At 38.9% G+C, this 22,226-nt stretch overlaps 1 protein-coding gene across 1 annotated transcript in view; it reads right to left on the reverse strand.

Moving 5' to 3' along the window:
- The window catches only part of DIP2C (disco interacting protein 2 homolog C), a 308,057-nt gene that overhangs the window by 47,534 nt on the left and 238,297 nt on the right, over positions 1 to 22,226 (reverse strand). The window contains exons 20-29 of the mRNA XM_053984007.1: positions 21,229 to 21,365; positions 18,843 to 19,051; positions 17,913 to 18,027; positions 13,533 to 13,734; positions 11,409 to 11,518; positions 10,519 to 10,599; positions 6,613 to 6,736; positions 4,861 to 4,982; positions 2,029 to 2,140; positions 1,831 to 1,940 (exon numbers count right to left, since the gene is read on the reverse strand). Coding sequence (XP_053839982.1) covers positions 1,831 to 1,940; positions 2,029 to 2,140; positions 4,861 to 4,982; positions 6,613 to 6,736; positions 10,519 to 10,599; positions 11,409 to 11,518; positions 13,533 to 13,734; positions 17,913 to 18,027; positions 18,843 to 19,051; positions 21,229 to 21,365 — 1,322 coding nt within the window. The remainder of the gene's footprint in view (positions 1 to 1,830; positions 1,941 to 2,028; positions 2,141 to 4,860; positions 4,983 to 6,612; positions 6,737 to 10,518; positions 10,600 to 11,408; positions 11,519 to 13,532; positions 13,735 to 17,912; positions 18,028 to 18,842; positions 19,052 to 21,228; positions 21,366 to 22,226) is intronic.

Raw genomic sequence — 22,226 nt, forward strand, 5'->3', positions numbered from 1 at the left:
ACAGGGGAATAAATCTCCAGAAGTGACTTCTTCTCCATTCCAATGACAGCCATAACTGAGGCTGGATGTGGTCCAGGTGATGCAAAAGGACCAGCTCTGAATGGGTGTCTGTGTGGTGATCATCTGCAGCCTGCACATTAATTCTACTCCAGCTGAATCAAGACCACTTTTTCACATGGGATTAAACTGAACTCTACTGATATGGAACTGCTGTTGTTCTGTGAATTTTTACACCATACTGCATGTAAGCAATTGAAAATATTGAGAGTAAATGCAAGTGGAATCTACTACTTTCAAAGTGATTAGAAAACATTTATCAACTTTTCAGGAGCCATGGGAGTTATTTAGCCATTTCTTTTAATTTAGTACCACTGCATTACGAATATAAGCCTTGTGGCCTCTTTTGATCATTTTATAATTAATTAATCACTAGTGATGATGTAGTAGATGGTAACTGTTTACATAAACCTGCTGAATCAGTGACCTGCAGGCTCTGTGACCCAGATATTAGAAGCTAATCAAGAATTCCTTGATAGATTTATCTCTATTTCCCTCTAGCCACACTAAGAAAGGCTCATCGACTTGTCCTGCCTTTGACTTTCTTTGAAGTTTCCCAAATACTCGCTTTGCATAGTTAGTAGTCATTTCTGCAAGTCTGATAAAGTGTAATTCAGAACTGATTTAATACAGATGACTGCATCTGAAACAATCATTTGAGGCTTTCTCTAGAGGAAATGAAGACTTATGTGACATTCACCCCTTTAAAAAATAGCTGATGTAGATGAGTCAAATAAATTACACCCTTAAAGTCCCTGCTTCTCTCTGTTGGCTACTGAGGAGCCCAATGACTACTCCACATCTCTAGGCATTGTAGCTATTCAAAGTTACATGGAATAAATGCTGCAGAAGCGTCCAATATGTGACCATCAGCCAGGTCAACCATTTAACCATCAGTCAGCCTCAGGCTGGTCACTTCAACAGCTCTGTGCTTCCATCTCTTCATCCAAAAACTGGGAAAAGGATGTTTGCTTTGTTTATAAATTATGCTGACAGTTTCTGCAAATAGATGGGTGATACTAAGGAGTGTGAGGAATTCAGCATAGGCTCCAAGTGTGATACATCAGCAGAGTTGCTAAAGTAATCATAATCCTTGGATACACAATAAATAGGGGTAAGGAAGAATATCAATAGAGTGATTTTAGTATGTCTTGGTGAAACTAGTAGTGGGATACATAAGTTAGGTAAAACAGATTTGATGAATTGTGGCTAGAGGGTTGGAGAAAATGGCAGAATAGATTTCAAGAGCTCAAAAGGCCTCATCTTAGCAATCAAATCTATCAATGAATTTTTGCACCTTACTCTGATACTATACTGGGTGAATATACTGAAGAAATCATCAGGTCCCTGAATGGCAAGAAGAAGAGAATATTGAAAACCAATGGCCAGTAGCTGAGTTGCAAAAGAAGGGAGCAATGAATGGGCACTGGAACAAGCAGCAAAAGGATGACAGTCTCATTTCCTTCATAAAATGGAAATAACAGATGCCTAAGCTGAAAAATGTTTCAGGCAGACAAACTAGTGGTCTATGCACAGGAGTAATGGAATGGAAGTTTTTGCCTGAGGAGGAGGAGAGGGACTAATCCCAGCACACACAGCCCTGTAGAAAGTAGAGAAGAACTAACTGAATGTCAATGGATTCAAACTATGTTTGCATGGGAGGAAGTACTTCAATTCCTGCTTCCAAAAATCACGAGGAATCACAAATTAGGAGCAACCACCTGCCAGCCAGGCAGGATGGCAAGAAGGGCAGCTTTAACAAGAAGTCCCTACCTTTACCCCTGCCAGCATGCCAGTGGTGGAGACACTGAAGTCAAGGTAAGCAAGTGTTTCAGGGTTAGAAGGTTTGTAGATCTGTGCAGGCCGCTTCTTTGGCAAATCGTCTGGTGGAGACAGAGACAGAAAACGTGTGTATGCCACTGACAAGCCCAGTGACAAAAGAGACAGAGCTCCCCTGGCCCCAGCACTCACCTGTGTCCAGGACCGGAGGCCATGTCCTGATATCCACTGCTGCCGCCGCCTCTCGCGACCGTAACAATTTACAAATTAATTGCGTGGTCATTAAGCAGGCAGAGCGGCTCACCTAGAAATTCAAGAAATAAATTAAAAAATGATGGGATACTAATTAACTCCCCCATGAAAATGGGCAAGACTGTGACTTATTTTCTGCCAGAACAGGACACGGGTGTACCAACTTTATGTTTTCTTAGAGGCAGGTGGGAAGATGCTCAACAATGCAGCTCACGAAGACAAAGTCATGTGAGTTTTACAACTTACATGAAAACTGTACTTTGAGAAGAGCATTGTAATGAAATTAAAAGCACCTTAATAGTGAGAATGTGACCTTTCCAGCACATTGTATCAGCTCTCACCCCAAAGTGCCAGTAAAGAAGACTGTGTCCAAAAGATTTCTTATGTGACAATAACGTATCTTGGTTCATAAACAGTATTTTCAGATAAACCCAAACCTAGTCTGACATCTTATTTTAATAATTTTACCATCTTAAGCCAATTTTATGTTAGCCATATATTTCTAATTCCTGTGCTAGTGATAAACCACTGGGAGCTCTTCTGATATTGGCAAAAGTAGCTCTAGAACGGAAATTATGGAAGTGGCACTAAGAAATGAAATGGTGAGCTTACAGCAAATTCCATCTGCACCAAAATTTAAATGATAGATGCTGAATTCTCCTTTTAGATTTGCTATTTTTAAAAGTTCATAGGTATCAACTACAACAATATTTCTTACTTAATAAGAGTACTTCTTTATCTTATTAATAAAAATTAATGCTTAAGGAATTCAGGCAAGCATGCATAAAAGCACTGAAATCACTGAAGATAAAACACATGAAAAACTGGAAAGGCAACATTCTTTTTCTTTTCCTCAAACTTTGAAAATCTGTGCAAATGCTGCTAAGAATATTTTTTTTTAAGGAAAATGAAACATTTCATGGCACAGTAAATTTCCCGTGTTTAAACTAATAAAACCAGTAATCATATATACATTATATTTTACCACTGAGCAGAAGAGAACATCTTCTATTGACAGTGATCTCATGGAAGTCAATTTTTAGAACACCAGAAATTTGGACATTTTGAAATTTGGAGCAAACATCACCAAATCAAACTCCAGTCTCTTGACACTCTAATCCCATGATTAGATACTGCCCTGTTTAAATACTTCAAGATAAAAGTGAATACAAACAAAGCCACTGCAGCACCTCTTAATCCATTTTCATTGTCATGGCAAGGCAAATTAATTCTTACATCACTAATCTTAATCCATGAAAATCTTGATTTGGGACACTAAACCATAAACAAAAGGAATTTCAAGAGTTGGTGGTTCCCAGTACCCTCAGGAATAATGTAATCTGGATGATCAGAAGGTTAATTATAATACAAAATATCTATGCCTGGAGAATTCCACATCAGAGGAATTGGGAAGGTGGGACAGTGGGAAGGTTAAACACAGGATAGTGGGAAGGTTAAATAACACAGCTTAGCTACAGGTTAGGAACTGCTCAAGATGGGCTCAATTCAGTTATAGTCTACACTATCAGCTCATCACAAAAACACAATTATGCAGGCCAAATTTTATTTAGAAGTCATTCTGACTTCAAAAGGTGCTGTGCCAGACATACAACATGTTACAGCAGGTACTGACCCCATCACTTCAGGAAATTTGAGTGACTGCATTGGCAATGAAAGGACAACAGCAATATTTTAATTTCTACAAGGCCATTAATCTCAAAATTGAAAGAAATTCTTGTGTAAAACAGAGCTGAGAGGTTTATAAGTCAAACTGGCATTAATATGGCTAAGAAACGTCAACATTTTATCTAAAGTTAGTATATTGAAGGGACAATGAACACAAGTCAGCTTAGATCTGTCAGTTTTTTATCATGAAATTGAACATCTAGTTTAGCTGTTAAACATCAAAAGAAAAAAAGTCCACATTTTACATTAATTCTGTCTGTTAACAATTGATGTTTAAAAACACTGAGTGCCAAAATATTCAATAACAAGAATCCTGAAAATAATAGAACAATTTTTCATACCTCTTCTGATACATTGTGGCATCTGATGCCATAAGGAAAGCCAAAAATTACAACTATCTCTACTGGTTGTTAATTGAAAATATCAAAATTAATTATCAATGGTAAAAACACATTTGTTTAAACTGGTTTCTTCAGAATTTCAATCAGTAAATTAGAAACTGACTGATGTTAAGGGCTATCTAATTTCAACTATTTTTACTTCCCTCAGTACCAAGCACATTGCAGTTATTTATGTGCAACAAAGGTTAGACATTGTTAGATAAAGCCAAAATATCAAAAGAAAGGAAAAAGTCTGAGTAACAATTTCCTGGATGAAACAAAAGACCAACCAACATCTTCGCAACAAAACTTCAAAATTGTTTTAAATGCAGAACAATTGGATATTCAGAGGTGATCATGCCATCAGGTGAGGATAAACTTCCCACTGAGATTCTTCTCAAGAGTCTGTGGGGCTCTGCCTGTGAGGAATCCTACCCCTCTTGGTATATAGCTAAATATAAAGAAGCATTTTAAACATGTTTCTTGAAAAGAGTCATGCAACTGGGGCAAAATGTGACAGCTCAGGTGAGCAGGTTGCATGTTGCCCAAGCAGCGTTGATTTTGCAACCTGAAGTCCTGAGTCCTGGGAAGGAATACAACTCTGCAATCCAACCACCTCTCGCTCAGGTTACTGCTCCTAAAGACACAAATCTTTCATCAGACACACCCATTTCATGCACTGGTGCAATCTGAGGTGTCTGCTCACCTCCACGATCATCTTCACGGTGGGCAGCGTGGTGGCGATGTTCTGGGGGTGCGGCGGTCGCACCGTTATTGGCACACAGCCCGCGTACAGGCACCCGTAGAACGCCGCAATCAGGTCTATCCCTGCACGGAGACAAAGCAGAAAGCCTCCCCTGAAAATCAAACAGCTTAATCACAGACTCCTGTGTCAGCATAAATATTACTTGGAACTGAACCCAGAAGGTTAAATGAGTGACTAAGCCCTTTAACAGACTTATTTTTTAGCCCCTTGTCAGTATTTGTTCAGCTTCAGTGATTCCTGCCAACTGCACCATTCTGAGCATGAAAAACTACAGGTGACACATAAAACTGCAGCCACATAGCAACATTTAGGAGAACTCCAGTTTGTTGTTCAGGAAGTAACCTGTTAAAAACACTGATTTCTACAGATTAATTATCTTCCTAAATGTACATCTATAGAGCATACAAGAAGAGGGATGTCCCAACAAAAGGACAAGGTAGGGTGATGTTTGGTCCTATCAGCTGCAGAAAGAACATCAGGAGTGCCATAGAACACTGTCTTCCTCTTGCCATTTTTAACCTCACGTAGGCAGTCTTGACTTATCTACCTGATATTTCACAGTAAAAAAGGGAGTAATGATTTTGAAATCCTGCTTCTAACATAATATTTGGTGCTGTGCCATATAGATATTGACTGCAGGTGGTGGACAAGGGACAGCACCCTTCAGGCTACCTAAGGAGGCTGAACAGACAACAGTTCAAGGATGCTTTGAATACTGCTGTTGGTCACCTCCCTGGTGCTGTACACAGCCTATGATAAGATCACATAGGTCATCTTGGGGCTGGTTTATTCTTTCAGTGGAAAAGGATCTGCAGTACTGGTAGGTTATTGTTCCTTCAATAAAATGCTTCATTCATGAAAAGTGAAATACAGAAAACAAACATTTAAGTTTAAAGTCTTGGTCTTCTTTTGTGGAAAAGGTTTTCCCATATTAATCACTGCAAAACTGCTCCTATAACTACAAAGATATAACCAGTGTCTTGCAGTCCTTACAAGCCAAATATCACATTACAGATCTTAAATCAGACTGTTTATTTCACTAACACACAAGAAATGTTAAAGATAAAAGAGTAGCACTAGATCAGAAATAATTTCAAGCAAATGTCAAATATGTTACCAGTTAACACAAACTTAAAAGCCCTGATGCCAAAGAATGAAAATCAAAACCAAGAGAGCTATCTAGATTAAGAATATATGGAGAGAATTGTAATGACAATTTTATATTTATTAATTGTTTGCTACTTATCAATCAAAATTCTACTCTAAAAAATCCTCATGTATTACTTCATGGTTATTGTTGCTTTACCCTCATGAAATGCAGCACTTCCAAGAGGGAATTGAACAGGAGAACCTAAGAACACTTAGCAGATGGAACTGCATGCTCATAACATAGTCTGTATCCAGCAAATTAAAAAAAAATAGCAGTAATTAAATTTGACTGCTCATAAGAGACAGGTTTTAAAAGCATAGGTTAGTCTTAATCTGAACCCAAAGAAATAAAATCTGTGTGTATGGACAAAGAGAGATTCTTTTAACTACATTTGACTAAATTCAAAGGAATGTGCATAAGGCAAACACCTTGTGTTTGACAATTCCCATGGTGCACACGGTAACAGCCCTGCTGCAGCACCGTTCAGAAGGATCTTCATGGACTTCCACGAATCCCAAGGTACTGCTACAGCAATTCTTTACCTGGTGGGTAAACCAAAGCCACGTGGTCTCCATCCTGTAAATGTCCCCTCTCCATCAGCATGACAGCTATCTTCTCAGCTCGTTTATGCAGCTGGACACATGTCAGTGAGTTGGCTATTGTTCCCTGCATGGGAAGAAAGATAAATGTCACAGGAGATAATGTGATGGGCTGAAACTCTGTTTTCCCCTTCACCTTAGAAGTTGTGGGATGAGGGGCAGCCACAATATGCCATTCAATGAACTTAAAATATGGGAACATTCAGCCTTAGGCCAAACTGTAGTTGGAAGGAGAAAATGTTTCTAAAGTAGAGGAATGTTCTCTGTTCCTTTCTCTGAGCCTTCTGCCCTCAGCAGTGTGTCTGCCCCCACCAGGGCAGCACAGCAGTGTGCCAATGTCCTGTACTTCCCTTGCTACACAGGCAGCATTCCTGCTGCAGCCAGGGAAGTGCCTCTATGGTCTCTGTAGCAAACTGGAGCATCTGTGGAGAGCAATTCTGAAAACTGCATTTTGTTGTCTGCACATTGGAGTGGAGCCAAGTGGCCCAGCAGAAATACTTTAAAGACAAAAGACACAAGACACAGGAGAAAACAATACTTTGTGATGGAAAAAAGAATTAGTCTGGAACAAAAGATAAACACTTATATTGCATATAAATGAAAGAGAGAAGAAAGGTATTTGTTAAATTTTAATAACTCTGGTCAGCATGAGCTTGGCATTTATGAAGCATTTCAAATAGTGCAAACGCAAAACTAACAGTCACAGTGTTTCAAATTGAATGAGTGTTACAGTTCTTGCACTTCCTAAATATATATGCATGTGTGCATATATGCACACACACAAGTACACATTTAGAAAAATATATACATCTGTATCACAAAATTCACTACCACTGCAGGCAGACACCTCAGAAGACTAAAAGCAAACGTACAGCACAGACTGGCTGCACCTAGAGCTCGTCAGGCCAGGTCTGGGCTGGGAGAAAGGGACAGGGCAGTACGGGAAGGGCTGCATCTTGGCTTGTGTTCTTGTTCTGTGGAAAAAGAGGAGTTCAGTCTCCAGTACAGCTGTGACACACCTGGCACCTATCACAAGCACTAAGTTCACTTAAAAAAAAAAAAAAAGGTGTTTCTGAAAAAATTGGGGGGGGGGGGGGAAGGTAAGAATATGTAAGAATATGTAAATACATATATACTAAAGAAGAACACATAAATGCACACTAAAATAGTGCCTCAAAAATGCAATGTAATACAATAAAAAAGTATTACATCACTATCTTCCTTAAGGGAGAAAGCAAGAAAGTCTACTGTTTCAAGGAAATGTTCTTTACACTCTATTTTAACAAGGCAAGGAATAATAAGTGCTTGTTCTGGTGCTGGTTTCTGTCCACCACCACCCCACACACCACTGCAGTGTTTATTGACCAGGCTTCAGAGAGGAGGGAGCAGTTTGCCAAAGGGCAAGCACTACAAGCAGTGCCACGTTACCAGGATCACCTGGCATTCACAGACTTCAGTACAAACTGGCAACAAAGAGCACAGCCCTGGAAATAAAATGGACAAAGCCAGGGTTCAGCATTCCTCTTCATCATCCTCAGCAACCCCACTTATTGAATTGCACTTCAGACAGTTTTAATCACTCTTCTGATCAATGTGGAGACAATTTCACTAAGAAGGCTTCCTCTAAAGACATATGGAACTCTATGGATCCTGGACCAGAGATGACTTCCATCTGTCCAGCCCTGAGTATGCCAAAGCAACATGAGGTCTGGCTGCCCTGCCACTGCAGACCTGTCAGGAGAATGTACCATTTACAGAATGTGAATTCTCTATTTCTTCTTTCAAGAAATTGCCTGTTTCCATGGTTATGAGAAGGACTCTTTATATCCCCGCACACATCAGAAGCACAGGTCCTACCAGCAGATAGGGAATTGCTATAAATCAAGTGAATTTGTGCAAAGCTTGTTTACATTTAAGACTTCTGGCACTTGCTGCCTGTGAACCAGTGGGAAGTCACTGTTTATATGAAGTGTAGGGAAGGAGAATCCTGTTGTTGGACAAGAATCACTTGCAAGCATCAGGCAGCTACTCCCTTTGGGCCTTTAATGAGCTATCCTGAAATATAAAGGTGTTGCAATCCTTCATGACACACATTAAAAACAATGTACTGCACTAATTTTGAAATATTTCAAATTCTCAAAGCTTGGGTTACAGGAAAACACTAATCTCAGTGGACTTTCATTAGTCATCCACTGCAGGATGCCTGAATGTTTTAGAACAAAGTGTACAGACAATGTCCAAGGAAGAGAAAATAGGAAAAGTTACGAATCAGAACAAAAATTCAAGATGGGCAATAAAATTTGCCTGGGGCAAACCCCACCACATCTGTCATCCTTTTCCATAAAATATTCTCTCCAAAAAGCATTATGTCTCAATCAAATTTCATATGATGAGATACTCTTCACTGAGAGTAACAGAGAAACTGTATTTTAAAATCCAACTACTCTTCACTTCTATGGAACAGGAATTTGTTTTGTTAATCCTTGTTTTGCACATTGTGTCCTTACTTCCCTTCCCTGTTTGAACCCTTCTGCCAGCATGGGAAGTTTGGCTTTATTTAAAACTCAAAAGCAACAGCCTTGTGTGGAAGAGATGGGATAGCACACATCAACTCTTTCTCACAGCATCTTTGTTCCTAACTTACAGGACACAGCAATGCAGTACTTTAATGGTGCAATTCTGAACTTGTAAACAGTATTGCCTCTCAAGACTTCTACTTTGCCATAAAATACACATTATTACTTCACTATTTATCTGCCAGGTTTCACATATTCACAAATATGAACTATTAATCTGAATTTTTAAAAAAAATTATTTAATGACTTACTGGTAGCTTCAAACTGAACTTTGTACCAGCACTGTAAAATGGAGAAGGACATTCTGTAAATACTGTAAGTGGTGATTTCACAGGGGTCCACAAATTACTGGCGGTTTAAGGACATATTCAAGTTGCATAAAGACCACATAGGCTGAGACAACATCAGCTACTACTCCAGGAGAACAGCACTCTTCCAGGCCTCCCCTCTCCTGAAGACCCTCACACACTAAGTATGTTTCCCAGATCTGACAGATATGTGTAGGTGTACTGTGATGGAATGGTTTGAAATCAGACCTTAATTCTCTCTGTGGTCTTGAGAATTATTGGTTTGTCATCTGTAATCTGTAATCATCCAGGAAGTAAAGAAGTTACACTACAGAAAGCAAGGAAGTTTTACTCTTAGCAAAGCCAAGTTCTGTACCTCTCACATTCATTAACTCATTTTTAGTAAGCAATGAAATGCTGTGCCAGGCTGGCATCTCATGTAGGTTATGCAGAGATTTATTAGTGATCCTCTATAGATATGATTGTATTCTGGACACACATTTTCTTCTCTTCACCTTTTCTCATTCTCACACCTCCCCCAGATGGTCCAATGTCACAAACAGCAGCCATTGTTATATTTCGGGAAAATGCTTTGGTTTTGCCAAGCCTGTGCTTTTCAAACTGGGAATCGGGATGGTGAGCAGTATTAAACACTGTTATTCAACAGTGTTTCAGACAGATCTGAAACAGATTCAACAGTATTGAAACAGATTTGCAGTGTCAGCTCACACACAACATGTATGTGGTGGAAAAAGGAATGAGAAATGTGTAAGGCATGCTGTCTGATACAAAAGAAATCTATAACTTGACTATTGACAATGATGATTCTCTTTTCCTTTCTGCCTCAGTGAATATTAAATAAAACAGCTGCGTATTAGTGGAAATGGGAATAGAAAGGTCAAATCCAGCCACAGCACAAGCAGATGCTGCTGAAATCCCAGTGTGCCTTTTCCAAGCCTGTTGGAGCCATGGCCTGAGATTCTTACCCTGCAGTTGAGCAGGGTGTAGAGCACATGGTCAGGGGTGGTCTGAGCTCTCCACTGCAACACTTCTGACAGGAACAGGAACTGCAATAAAGCAAAGTGACAGTCACGACACCGAACAACTTCTTGGCTTTAAAATCCAGGTCACAATACCCAGAAGCACTAAACAGGAATTAATTCTCTTCTTGTCACACATTTATAGGAAGGTCTTTTTGGATGGTAGCAGCCACCTCTCTGGAAGTGAAGCCACTGCTGGGATTATGATATATTACTGCATATACTTCCAAAGCAATAAAAGTTCTTACTGATCCCTCTGAATTTAAGCACTATTTAATTCTTTAGCTTCCTCTCTTTTTCTTTCTTTAAATACATAAGCACTTATACAGCTTAGAACTTACTAATTTAATTACTCACATAAGCCCCCAAAAGAGCTGTATTTCAACTTAATTTTCCAGGGTTAAAAGAACAATAAATAAGGTCAGGACCTTATATGTAAACAAAATTCTCTGGATTCCACTTGAGCTGGAAAAAATTATGTAATAGAGGGTTATTTCTGGTAGAAGGCCCAAGAACACTTTCCACCACATTTTTTCTGCTGCCCCATGTAAACTTATTTCAAAAAAATCCATAAAACTGAAATGCAGTGACTTCTCATCATGTCTATTTAATATTTATCTGTGAAGAAGGCATATTAAATATATGCATTAATTAAAAAGAAGCCATCAAAATTTGGTGGTAATAATAATAATAATCATAATCATCCATCATATCTCTGAACTGTTGAGTGTCCTGATGTCAACTGTATGATGTTAACTATATATATGGATGAAGTTAAATTATTTTATGATGAATATGATGTTAAATACACGCTGTAACAGGAAAGTTTAGCTTACCTTTCTGGCCTGGTCATTATCTTCTATTTGCCCCAAATCTCTACCGCTGGCCTGTGCAATTCTTTTTCCAGAGACCAAGTTCCCCACCATCACAGAGGCAGGGCCAATTTCTAGAATAAAGCAGAAATACACCAAATGCAATAAAAATCTTTTGCTTGTGGATGAAAATTCATGTGATTTCTTTTGCATTACGTTTTCCTCACTGCCATCCACAAAACCAAAATTTGAGCACATCTCTGTTGACATAAACATTGGTTAGGAACCAGAAGTGGTTGAAAGATACGTTGGACTGGATTAATCCTCTCAGAACAGCTCTAATTTAGCATGGGCTCTCCACAACCAGAGACATATCTTGTCTGCCTTCACAGGAGGAATCTGGAAAATTTAGCTCCTACTGTAGGCATGTCCATTCAAGTGCCTCAGTCCAGAGTGACAACATTCTTATTTCCCTCTTCTGTTGCCTGGGCTAAGTTGCATCTGTATTAGGACTTCTGTAATGCTACAGACACGAAGTGACAGGGATTAGGAAGGCAGAGGTGCATATGATAAAATACATGCAAGCCCTCTAGAATAAGATTGAGAGTGAAGTTAAGTAACTTCAGAAGAAAATAAGATGCCGTGGCTGACACTCTTCCATTAGGTGGATTTCACTGATCTTTTGTTGTTGCCATTAGGGGACAATACCTGTCTCACAGATACCATTTATGCTCATGCTGGCATTCGTTTTCTGCTTCTCCAGCATGGATTACTGATCAACTGCAATTTATACCAGGCTCTATTTCTAGCCTATGATGTCCAAATGATTGTTTCTGGTATAAGTAACCAGATAATGTACAATCTAAAGCACCTACAGACTACTCTGCTTTAAAATTATAAAAGGAATACCCTCTGGGTATGTCACAACAACACAAAATGGGAGAATGTGATACTATCAATTTTGTTTCTATGCTCATGGCATTAAATATTCCTATTACCATAGTAACATTTAATGTATACATAACATATCTGTAACAATCTCTATTGATTCTAATTCAGCAATTATTTTATGGTGCAGCAACAAGGAAATACCAATGTGACCACTGCAGTAAAAGGCCCCCTTGCTTTCATTAAGTTAGTGCAAGTCACTGTTAACCTCTGACACTCCCAGTATCCACAAACCGAGATTATGGTTTTGATTCTGAAACATTTGTCCAAAGGTTTTAAAAAAAGATGATGGTTTAGGCGCAAACTTGCACTGAATTCATGAGGGATAGTCTCCATATCTAAGATCCAGAGAGCAAACCCACTTCTAATTCCAAGGTGTTTTTCAAAGTGGAAAATAACCAGCACTTAGTCTAATGTAGCTGAATCCAAGTCTTAAGCCTGAGGCTACACATCCAGCACTCCTTGAAATTAATCTGAGTACTAAAACCTGCAATTGGATTCAAAGGCAAAAACTTGTTAAAATTTCCTTGTACATTGGGCACAAATAACCAGTGACTGGATTACAGCAGGCTACAAGGGCATTCTTGGTCTCTTGGGACAGTCCCTTGCTGAACCATTTCATCCTACATTCTTCATGAAGAGGCAGAACATCTGAAGAACCATGTTAAAACTAGGGTTTTTCCTCTAATACAGCTGCTGGAAGAGTAATACAGAATCTCCCCACAGAGGTGGGGGATTAAAACACTCATTCTTTGGCTTAATTTATTCATGATCAGTTTTGAAGTATTTGCTCTTCCAACATTGTTATTTAGTGTCAACAGTCCTCTTCCTCTCTGTTTCTAGTTTACAAACTCAGCCTTCAAAATAAGCCAAGATTTTATCTTTCTCTGGTTTGGTCTCCATCATCTTTAAACACAACTGAAGAGGGATTTACAAAGAACTCCAGGTATGGTCTCAGCAGTGCCTTGTAGAGTGGTAAAAATCTCATCTTTATTGAATTAGTATTTTTCCTTGCACTCTCTGTGAAGGTGCTTCTAGCTCTGGCAACACCAATGATCTCCTTGACACACACAGAATATTGAAGAGGAAAGCTGATGAAGCTGATTCTTACCTGTATCAGCAATTACTTGATTTTGCTCCTTTACAGTACCATAAGCACACAGCATGAAGTCACAGGCCCTGGGACTTCACTCCTCTTACCTGGTTGCTTTTGCCTTGGTTTAGGCAGGTTTGTTACGCAGGTGTGGGGACACATCAGCACGTTACAAGGATGCAGAGATCCTTCCAGGAAGAGCTGTTTGGTTTCTGACAGGTGAATCCCTCCCAGCGGTGTCTTGGGAAGCGTGTTTGCTGGGACAAGTGCTAGGCAGTAGACTCCCACTTGATGGATGCTGTCAATTGCCTAAAAAAACACACAGGAAGTCGATTTTAATGAAAGGCTAATTTTTCATCACTCTAATAAGCATGTGTTCTGAATTACTGCATAAAACAGCCCTAATAATTAACTGGCAATGGAAAACACTTCAGCTATGTCAGTGATAAGGAGGTTCTTTTCACTGGGAACAGGTGGACAGAAATGTTGCTACACTCATTCCAGCAGATAAAAAAGCAACCAAAAACCTGGTGATAAATGCACACAAATCTAGTAGGAAACGCTATCTTGTTTCAGGCTACAGCCTTCCTTATCACCTCTTAAGCACACATTAGCAGCAGATATTGTGGAGTTTTTTTACAAAGATGGGCTGTCAGACCACATGAAATTGCTTTTAATCTGTGCACTTCTCAGAGCTAAAGTTCAAAGGATTCCTATCAACTTAATATCCAGACCATCTTTCTGAGCAGGGCAAAATTTCAAATAACCCCTACAACTAATGATGTATGCAGCTTGTAAATATTTTAAAATTTTTTATCAGGTAATAACTGTTTCATTGCTGATCACAGTGTAAAATATTTTCAAGCAGGAATGGAAAATATATAAGAGAAAACTATGAAATGATCCACTTGAAAAAAAAAATTGGTTGGACAAAAACCCAAAAAAGAAGCATCTTTGAATCATATAGCAACCATGTTCACTGCCTGATATGAAAGTGAATTAAACTGCATCACTTTCAATAAAACTATAGTGTACAGTATCTATGTAATTTATTGAGTTAAACATGAATATCCATGCACATAGATTTTAATTCCCCACAGATTTAAAGGATTTATTTATTTTAACTGTGTTAGAACACTAACTTCAGTGTGCTAGAACACCAACTTCAGGCATTTACGCAAACTGAGAAACAAATTACAAATAGCATCTCTAATGAGTAGTTAAATGTTCAAAAATATAATTTACTTATCTTGCTTTTTAATTTTAAACTGTGGGAAAAGTGAATTGATATGTGTGCTGCCTTGAAGATACAATTTATACTCTGAGAATTAAATAATCACTTACAGTTATGCATGTACTAAAGTGCAGACCAATAAATTACTGGTTACTCCTACAGACTAAGCAATGCTTCTCTTTTGGCTTCTGTTTGCTCCATTTCTTATTTATTTGACTGCAAAATCTCATAAGGAAGAATAATAAAATGGTGACTCATTTAAAAGCATTGGAATTTTAGCAGTAGTAGCTCTCATAGCAGAACTGGAAGCCCTTGCTGCTGGTCTACAGACACCACCCAAAATATCAGCAACAGTGAAATGTTTATGGCAGCCAGCACACAACGGCTCATGTTTCTGGCAGAAACCACCAATACCTACTAATCATAATGTTATTTGTAGGTTCTGAAAAGCAGTGATAAATCATGGGATCCTCACCTGACATCAGCCTGAAGGAAAACCATCACAAGCCAAGTAACCATTTTTACTCAAAGACAAAACTCTGTGGCTCCTACAGGTGGTGAATGGAAAGCAATACCCAGCTGTGGTAGGATGAGGAGTGTATGCAATGATTCCTCAGTAACTTCTGAACTGTCTCTGAGAGATACATCTGCTAAACAATGCCACATAAATAACATGGGTCATTCAAATCTGTCACCTTTCACACCTTTGAGTTGGACACATTTCTGAAGCAGGGAATGACTTTGTCACAAGGATGACAGCTGGTGAACTGAGCCTTAAAATTTTGAGGGAGAAGAGTACCAGTCAATTTTAATACTGCTGGCATTTATGCATCCTGTTGATCGGATGGCTTGGTTTTTGAAACTACTGTGCCCAGCCAGAATCAAACAGTATCTGAAATCTCTGTCCCTCTCTTTCATTGTGAAAATGGACAAGATAAACCCAAACTTGAGGAGAGTCCAGACTGCTGTGTTGTTTGAGCTTAGAAAACATCTTGTTCTGACACAATTCTCTGGGTAAACACTCTCCAGTGCTGCAGTGGTAAAACTAACATTCAGTCTGTCATACCAGGACCACAACCCTGCCTGAAGGGTCAGTCTGCAGCAGATGAGTATCTAGGATCTATCTGACTGAACTGCTGGGTGATCTGGGATCTTCACCCTTCTACTCTCAAGAAACTCCATCCCCAGCCTGACCACTCCCTTCCAACCATCCCTCTGCTGAAGCCCACAGATGCAGTTCAGCATAGTCCCACAGGTATAGCAGCTCTACCATCCTTCATCTCCCTGCCAAGGGGCAGGATGGGTCAGGAGAGTCAGAATATGTGCAAACCACTGGAAAAACTGGTTCTGCCAATTGACACAGCTCAACTGCAGGATAGAGACAGCAAGGCACAGCAGTGCAGGGCTGGCACAGAGCAGCACTCACAGAGTGTCAGACAACTCACAAATAGCGTTAAAATCAAGTAGCAATTTGATGGGAGTTTGTTACCATGGACTTCACTGAGAGTCATGACACAGGCTGTAATATTGTTATGTTGTGCCTCACTAGCAGATGATTCAGATACATCTGGTTACCACTTCCTGACATCTGTCATTAAAACTCTGATTGGGAAGAGGCACAAAACATCCCACATGTTCCTGGCTTCTGTCCTTCCTCTGCTCTCAGCTGTGGTGGAAACAGAAACTTCTTGTTCACATAGTGGTGCATGCCAGAGTTGCAGGCTTCACACGTGGGTGATGAAAGCAGCCACACATGTGAGTACTTTGATACATGGCCTACTATTCTTAGACACTGTTGGGACTTGATCAGGCTCGGAATAACAGGGCTGACTCTTGGCAGGAGTATTGGGACACAGGATTCCTGCAGTTTTTAGTGCAGAACTCTACTGGCCATAATTGTGTAAGACATTAGTTTTGTAAAAGTCACAAAGATGCTTCACTGACAAAACAGGACAAGTGTTAAGCCCAGGGTTTCAGCCCCTTTAGGAGCGTGCTACTTGACAAAAGTGTGGGCAACCCAAAGTCTCTCCTTCTACAGTAGTTGCCCTAGGTGATACTAGGTGTTTCAAAGGCTTTCTGTGTGATGGCAAGCTAGAGGTTCTATCTTTTCTTGGTATTAATTTAGATTTACTGTGAATATGAGATGCCTCTAACTGTATGAAATGTAGCTGTCTTTTGAATAAAGAGAGCAGATAAGCCTGTTTTGAGATGGGTGAAAGCTAATTTTTTCAGTTTCTTGAAGGATACTGTAGATAGATTCCCTTTCTCATCCAGTAAAATACAATGATGAAAAAAAAAATCTCTGAATTTTGTGGGATCTTTTTCTTTGCTCTTAGGTAAAGCAAAAAATATGCCTGCAGTATAATTACTGAGAAGAGTCCTTGCAGAAGGACAGAAAGGAAAGTAGGAAAGGGAAGGAGAAGTAACAGGAGACCAACTGTAGATAGAGTTGAGACAACAAGGTAGCAACAAACAGATTTAATCTGACTACATCTCCATTAAATCTATTGCTTTTGAGTCTGAATTGGATTAACCACAGAGATGGAAGATGACCCTGTCTAAAGTATCTAACATTTTTGTGTGTGGACATTAGAGTTGAAAAAATCCCTGAGTATTATATTGATATTGCCAGACTGCTGGAATGGGATTCTTTGGAAGAGGTGTCCCTCTTAGAAGATAACCTCACTGTAGATACCTAGATCTGAGCTAATCAATCACTTCATTTCAGTGGGGGGAAATTGGGATTTTTAGGCCGAGTTTCATTCAGTTTATTTTAGCTATCAACATGGTACACTAAAAACACATAATTCTCTTTCACCTGTCAAAGAAAATAAATCTGGATGAGGCCAACTCTGTACCCACGCTTATAACTGTGAGCAGAGACTGGTAGCTTTTGATAGTAAGAGTATATAATCAATTCATTCATTCATTCATTCCCCTTTTGAAGTAAAGAATTACGATATCCTTATAAACCATATGCTACTTTCTCTTTGCTATTATTTACTTCAATTCATTCCTGTTTTCTTATAGCATTTTGATTAGGAAAAGGATCACTCTCTGGATGTGTACAGACCAAATAGGAACTGTCACTCAGAAGAATCTCATTTTGTGCTCATTAAGAGCAAGTGCAACTGAAGGTGGATTCACAATTACTCAAAGACAAACGTCAGTTACCTTAGGGGCCTGAAAGATCAATAAAAAGAATATAAAGTAAGAAAAAAAATAGCTTCCAAACGTACATATAGAGCATTACCTGGAGAACTCGACTCATCCACTGAAAACTGTCTTCTTCTGTGGAGTCTGGCCTTTGCTCAGCAACAATAACTATCCTTTCATCGTGCAGCACGCTCACGGAAAACACTGCTATTCTATAGGAGGAGAGAAGAGCATTTAGTGCCAGGACAGAGGGAAAAAACTGTCTTCTGCATTAACCTTCTACAACTCTGATTTCTTTACTTATTAGTTAGACTCCTGGTGTGTCAATTATTAATATATTTATGGGAAAAAGCTACAAGAACAGTTTTAGATAACTTCTGGAGTCGAAACAGCAGGTTTTGTTCTACAGCCATGTATATACAAGCAGAATGTCACAGCAGGATTGAGAAGTGAACATTCTTGGAAGATGAAAAGCACTACATTTGGGTCACACCAAGGTTATTGCTAAGATGTTATATAAGAGCCAGCATAAGCAGCTTCCTTGGCCCTGTCTTAGAAGATGGTAATTGCAACATCATTTTGTGAGAGGTCTGACATGTGATGGAGTGTGAGCACGTGCTATTGCATGAGGCTCAGAAGTTTTGGATGTCTCCTGCTCAGTTTCAGCACTGGGAAGTGAGGAAGGTCACACAAAGAACCACTTTCACATTCAAAAACTTCAGTGTAAGGCATATTGGAAATTTCAGTGCACACAGAAAGGCTCCTGTTGAGCCAACACCCTCAGAATTAACCAGCTGTTCAACTGGAAATTTCAGTAATCACAGTTTCAAGACCTTGGTATCCAAACATTGCCTCAACATTGCATTGGTCTTCCCTCTGCTGTCTCCTGGTTCAGGCAATATGAATAGAACTGGAGAGAAATTACAATGCAGATCAGGCACTGCTTTCTGAAAGCATCTGGATCATTTACACTTCATCTAAGCAAAATAAAGATTTCTACATAATATAAAAAAAGAAAGGGTCAAACCTCCCCCTGTAGACAAATTTCATGGGTTCCACGGCCAGTGCTGTTGCTACAATGTCATCAGCATTATGTCTTCTTCCACTGACAACCATCAAACCATCCATTTTGCCAATAACAAAGACAAGTCCACCTGGTCCTATAAAGCCTAGGAGTCCAGTCCTTATGAAAGGATATTCAGTGATAGGGCCACCAGAACTGGTCATAGGAAACACCTGCAAAACAGAAACATGGGTCTTCAGTTCTATAGACAGAGATCAGGCTGCAGAGTATTTCAGGCATTTTCTCTCAGATGACTATTCTGAAACAAAGTAAATAGGTCACTGGTGATGCTCTTTATCCTTCACTGACCATAAAGGGAGTGTCAGGAAACTCCTACACTGGTGTGTACCTGAGTTCCAGCAAATTCAATCCCATTCTGTTTACCATACACATTTTCTGTAATTGTGAGCCTGTAAATAATTTATGACCTTAAAAATATACAAATCAACATCAGTATTAAAAAAAAACCCATGCTGAGCAGACTGCCAACTCGAGGTGCTGTGTATAGGTTAACTGAGAGCTTAACTCATGAACATTTCAGTAGAGTTTTTTTTTCAGTACCTCATGCCCATTTCCAGCACAGTGTAAGAAACAGGCAGGCTAGAAGTGAAGCTATTTTAAGGTACAGTACATTAATGATTCTTTCAGCTGACCACATTTTTATTTAAGGTCAATTAAGTTCTCAGAATACTAGTGATAATGTCTTCTGTAGCACACCAGGAAGTGAAAATACAGCCCTACAGAGCACCTCTCTAAATGTCTGAACACCAGACATACGTGACTTCCACAGACAGATTCCTATGGCTTTTTCTACTCTAATTAGCACAGTGTTATTCTTTTGACACGTGAGCTACTCTGAGCTGCATTCTAACACAACCACACTTTCCTGCAGTCATTTCTTTAAACTCAAATAGTCTAAAGGCAAAAAGACAATGGCAAGTAGAATGCCATGCCTATATACTGTTCTTGAAGGTTCATCTAAAAAGAAAGGTCAAATTCTGCTGCCAGATGCCCATGGATGACTCTTATTGAACAGATTTAATGCTTATACATTCTTGGCCATAATTCATTACAGGAACACAAAACTCTTTGACACTCTAATACCTGCAACATGAAATACACAGTAAAACAGAATAGAGATCCACTTTGAGAGAACACTTAAAAACATGCTTAACTTTAAAATAGAGTAAGTAGTCCTGATCACTCAATGGCAGTTTATTTGCTTAGGAATTAGTCTAAATCAGTCTAAAAATGATGTTAAACTGCTGAAAGTCATGAATTATGAATGATATCATAATAACAGCAAGTACTACAAAATGAACATAAGTACCTTTCTACCCTTGAGTATGTAAAATCCAGGATTATCACCCACACTGAGTATTGCCAATTGTATTTGCAGCATAAAAATCAGTTATCAACAAATTTCAGATCACAATAGCACAGTAGGATTCCTGACTTCAACAGTAGAATGTAGAATAATACCTACTTGTCTCCTTTAATTATATAACCTGCAGTGTTTACAACATTCAGCTCTGCATTTTGCAGGAGATATTAGTCACATTAGTCTATTAAAAGTGGTAATAACAGAGAGTTTTTTAAGAGAAACCTAAATGTATTAGTGTTAATTTCTGCCATAAACATTAAGTGAGAAAGAAATGTAGCTTTAAAATATTTTTTTTTCACTTTTTCTCTAATTTCTTCAGCCTTACACATTGTCTTCAGCAGAAGTTAATGGTAAGAAGTGAGCAGGTACTACAGAGCTATCAATACATCTGTGTGCACTGGAGTCAGAAAACAGATTCCACAAAGCCAAAAGGCTTTCAACTAAGGAAATTCAAACAAGAGCAGGTGGGGACTAATCAGGAAAAGGTTTCTCTGCTCTTCAGATACATCTCTTGAAGACTACATCTGTCAGGATTCTGTACAAATACAAGCCTTAAGGCTGGAAGTGCTATGGAAATGTAGAAAACTGCTTTCTAGAGATACCAAACAGCTTTCTTACTGTTTGCAATAATCAAATTCTGCACATAGACTTGTACAATATTACCTTTTGAACTTGGTCTTTCTTACTCCTTTCCTTCTGATTTTTTTCAGCTCCCGGTATCTTATTTGAATATTGAAGTAAAAGCTCTTCAGAGCCAAAACTAAACTCACATAAAGATCTACTATTGCACTTAATGAAATGGACTTCAGTGTAGATTATCTGGCTAGAATATAGGTCCCAAGCCATAAGCATTGATTAATATTGCTATTCTCATACTGTTAATATCAATACTTCATGTCAAATACTACCTTGAAACAGAAGAAGTTCAAAAGGAAGGATTTTACTTAGCACTTTTTGTCAACTTACCTCAAAAGTATTTTTGGTCATGCCCGAGAGTCCATAATATGATGTACCTGTTGCAATAGCACATACACAAAGTTCTCCTATTTCATCTGTTTTACAGAGCTGAGGAATTCCATCTGGCTTCACTGAACACATTATAGCTAGAGGGAGAAGAAAGGAATTAAAAAAATATTATAAAATGAACCACAGAATAACATAAGTGCTGTGGGAAAGACATCAGGGTGGAGATGACATAAACAAATGAATTACATGTAGACTAATATCTAATAATCAGTTTCTTGAACATTACGGTGTTCAACATTATCAAGTGGTTTTCTACTATGAATGATATTTATATAAAGAATGCAGTGTAAACTCAGTCTTTACATTGATAACAATACCTATTTGCCTTGCTCTCTGAAACTGCAGATCATCTGTAATATTGCTGTGAAATGTGATTGTGTTCCCAGCTTTGCATACTGAAAACCAGATCTGCCTCAGTTGGTGCAAAATTAATTACCCTAATGGAGCCCTTGATAATTACTATACAGCCAGGGAGGCAGGCAACCAGGAAATCCATCTCTCAGATAGTAGCAAGTAACACCATATGAAAGATCAAGATATTCCAGCAGACTAATTTTACTGAGAATCTATCAGAGTTCAGACTCCTGTCTGGTCTTACAGGCCTGCAGAGACAGCAGGAGCTAAACATGAGGGATTAGAAAGCACTGGTCTGAGAAAGAAGCACTATTTTATGTCAACCATTTGAACAAGAATCAGGAATGCTGCTTTAGCTATCATCTCTGGGGCTGGAGTACAGCATTGGTAGATTTTGTAATTGCACAGAGGATATGATGATCACGGGAAAGTAGAAGGGAATCAACGCATCTTTTAGGTACAAGGATACAAAATCTTGAACAACCTTTCACTCAGAGGATAAACAGGAGCATGCACTTTCATTAAATTTATCAGAACATAATATGAAGTGTAAGATGGCACATCTATTATAATATCTTGTATGA

This window comes from Vidua macroura, chromosome 1 (assembly GCF_024509145.1).
Source record: "Vidua macroura isolate BioBank_ID:100142 chromosome 1, ASM2450914v1, whole genome shotgun sequence".
Taxonomy (NCBI): Eukaryota; Metazoa; Chordata; class Aves; order Passeriformes; family Viduidae; genus Vidua; species Vidua macroura.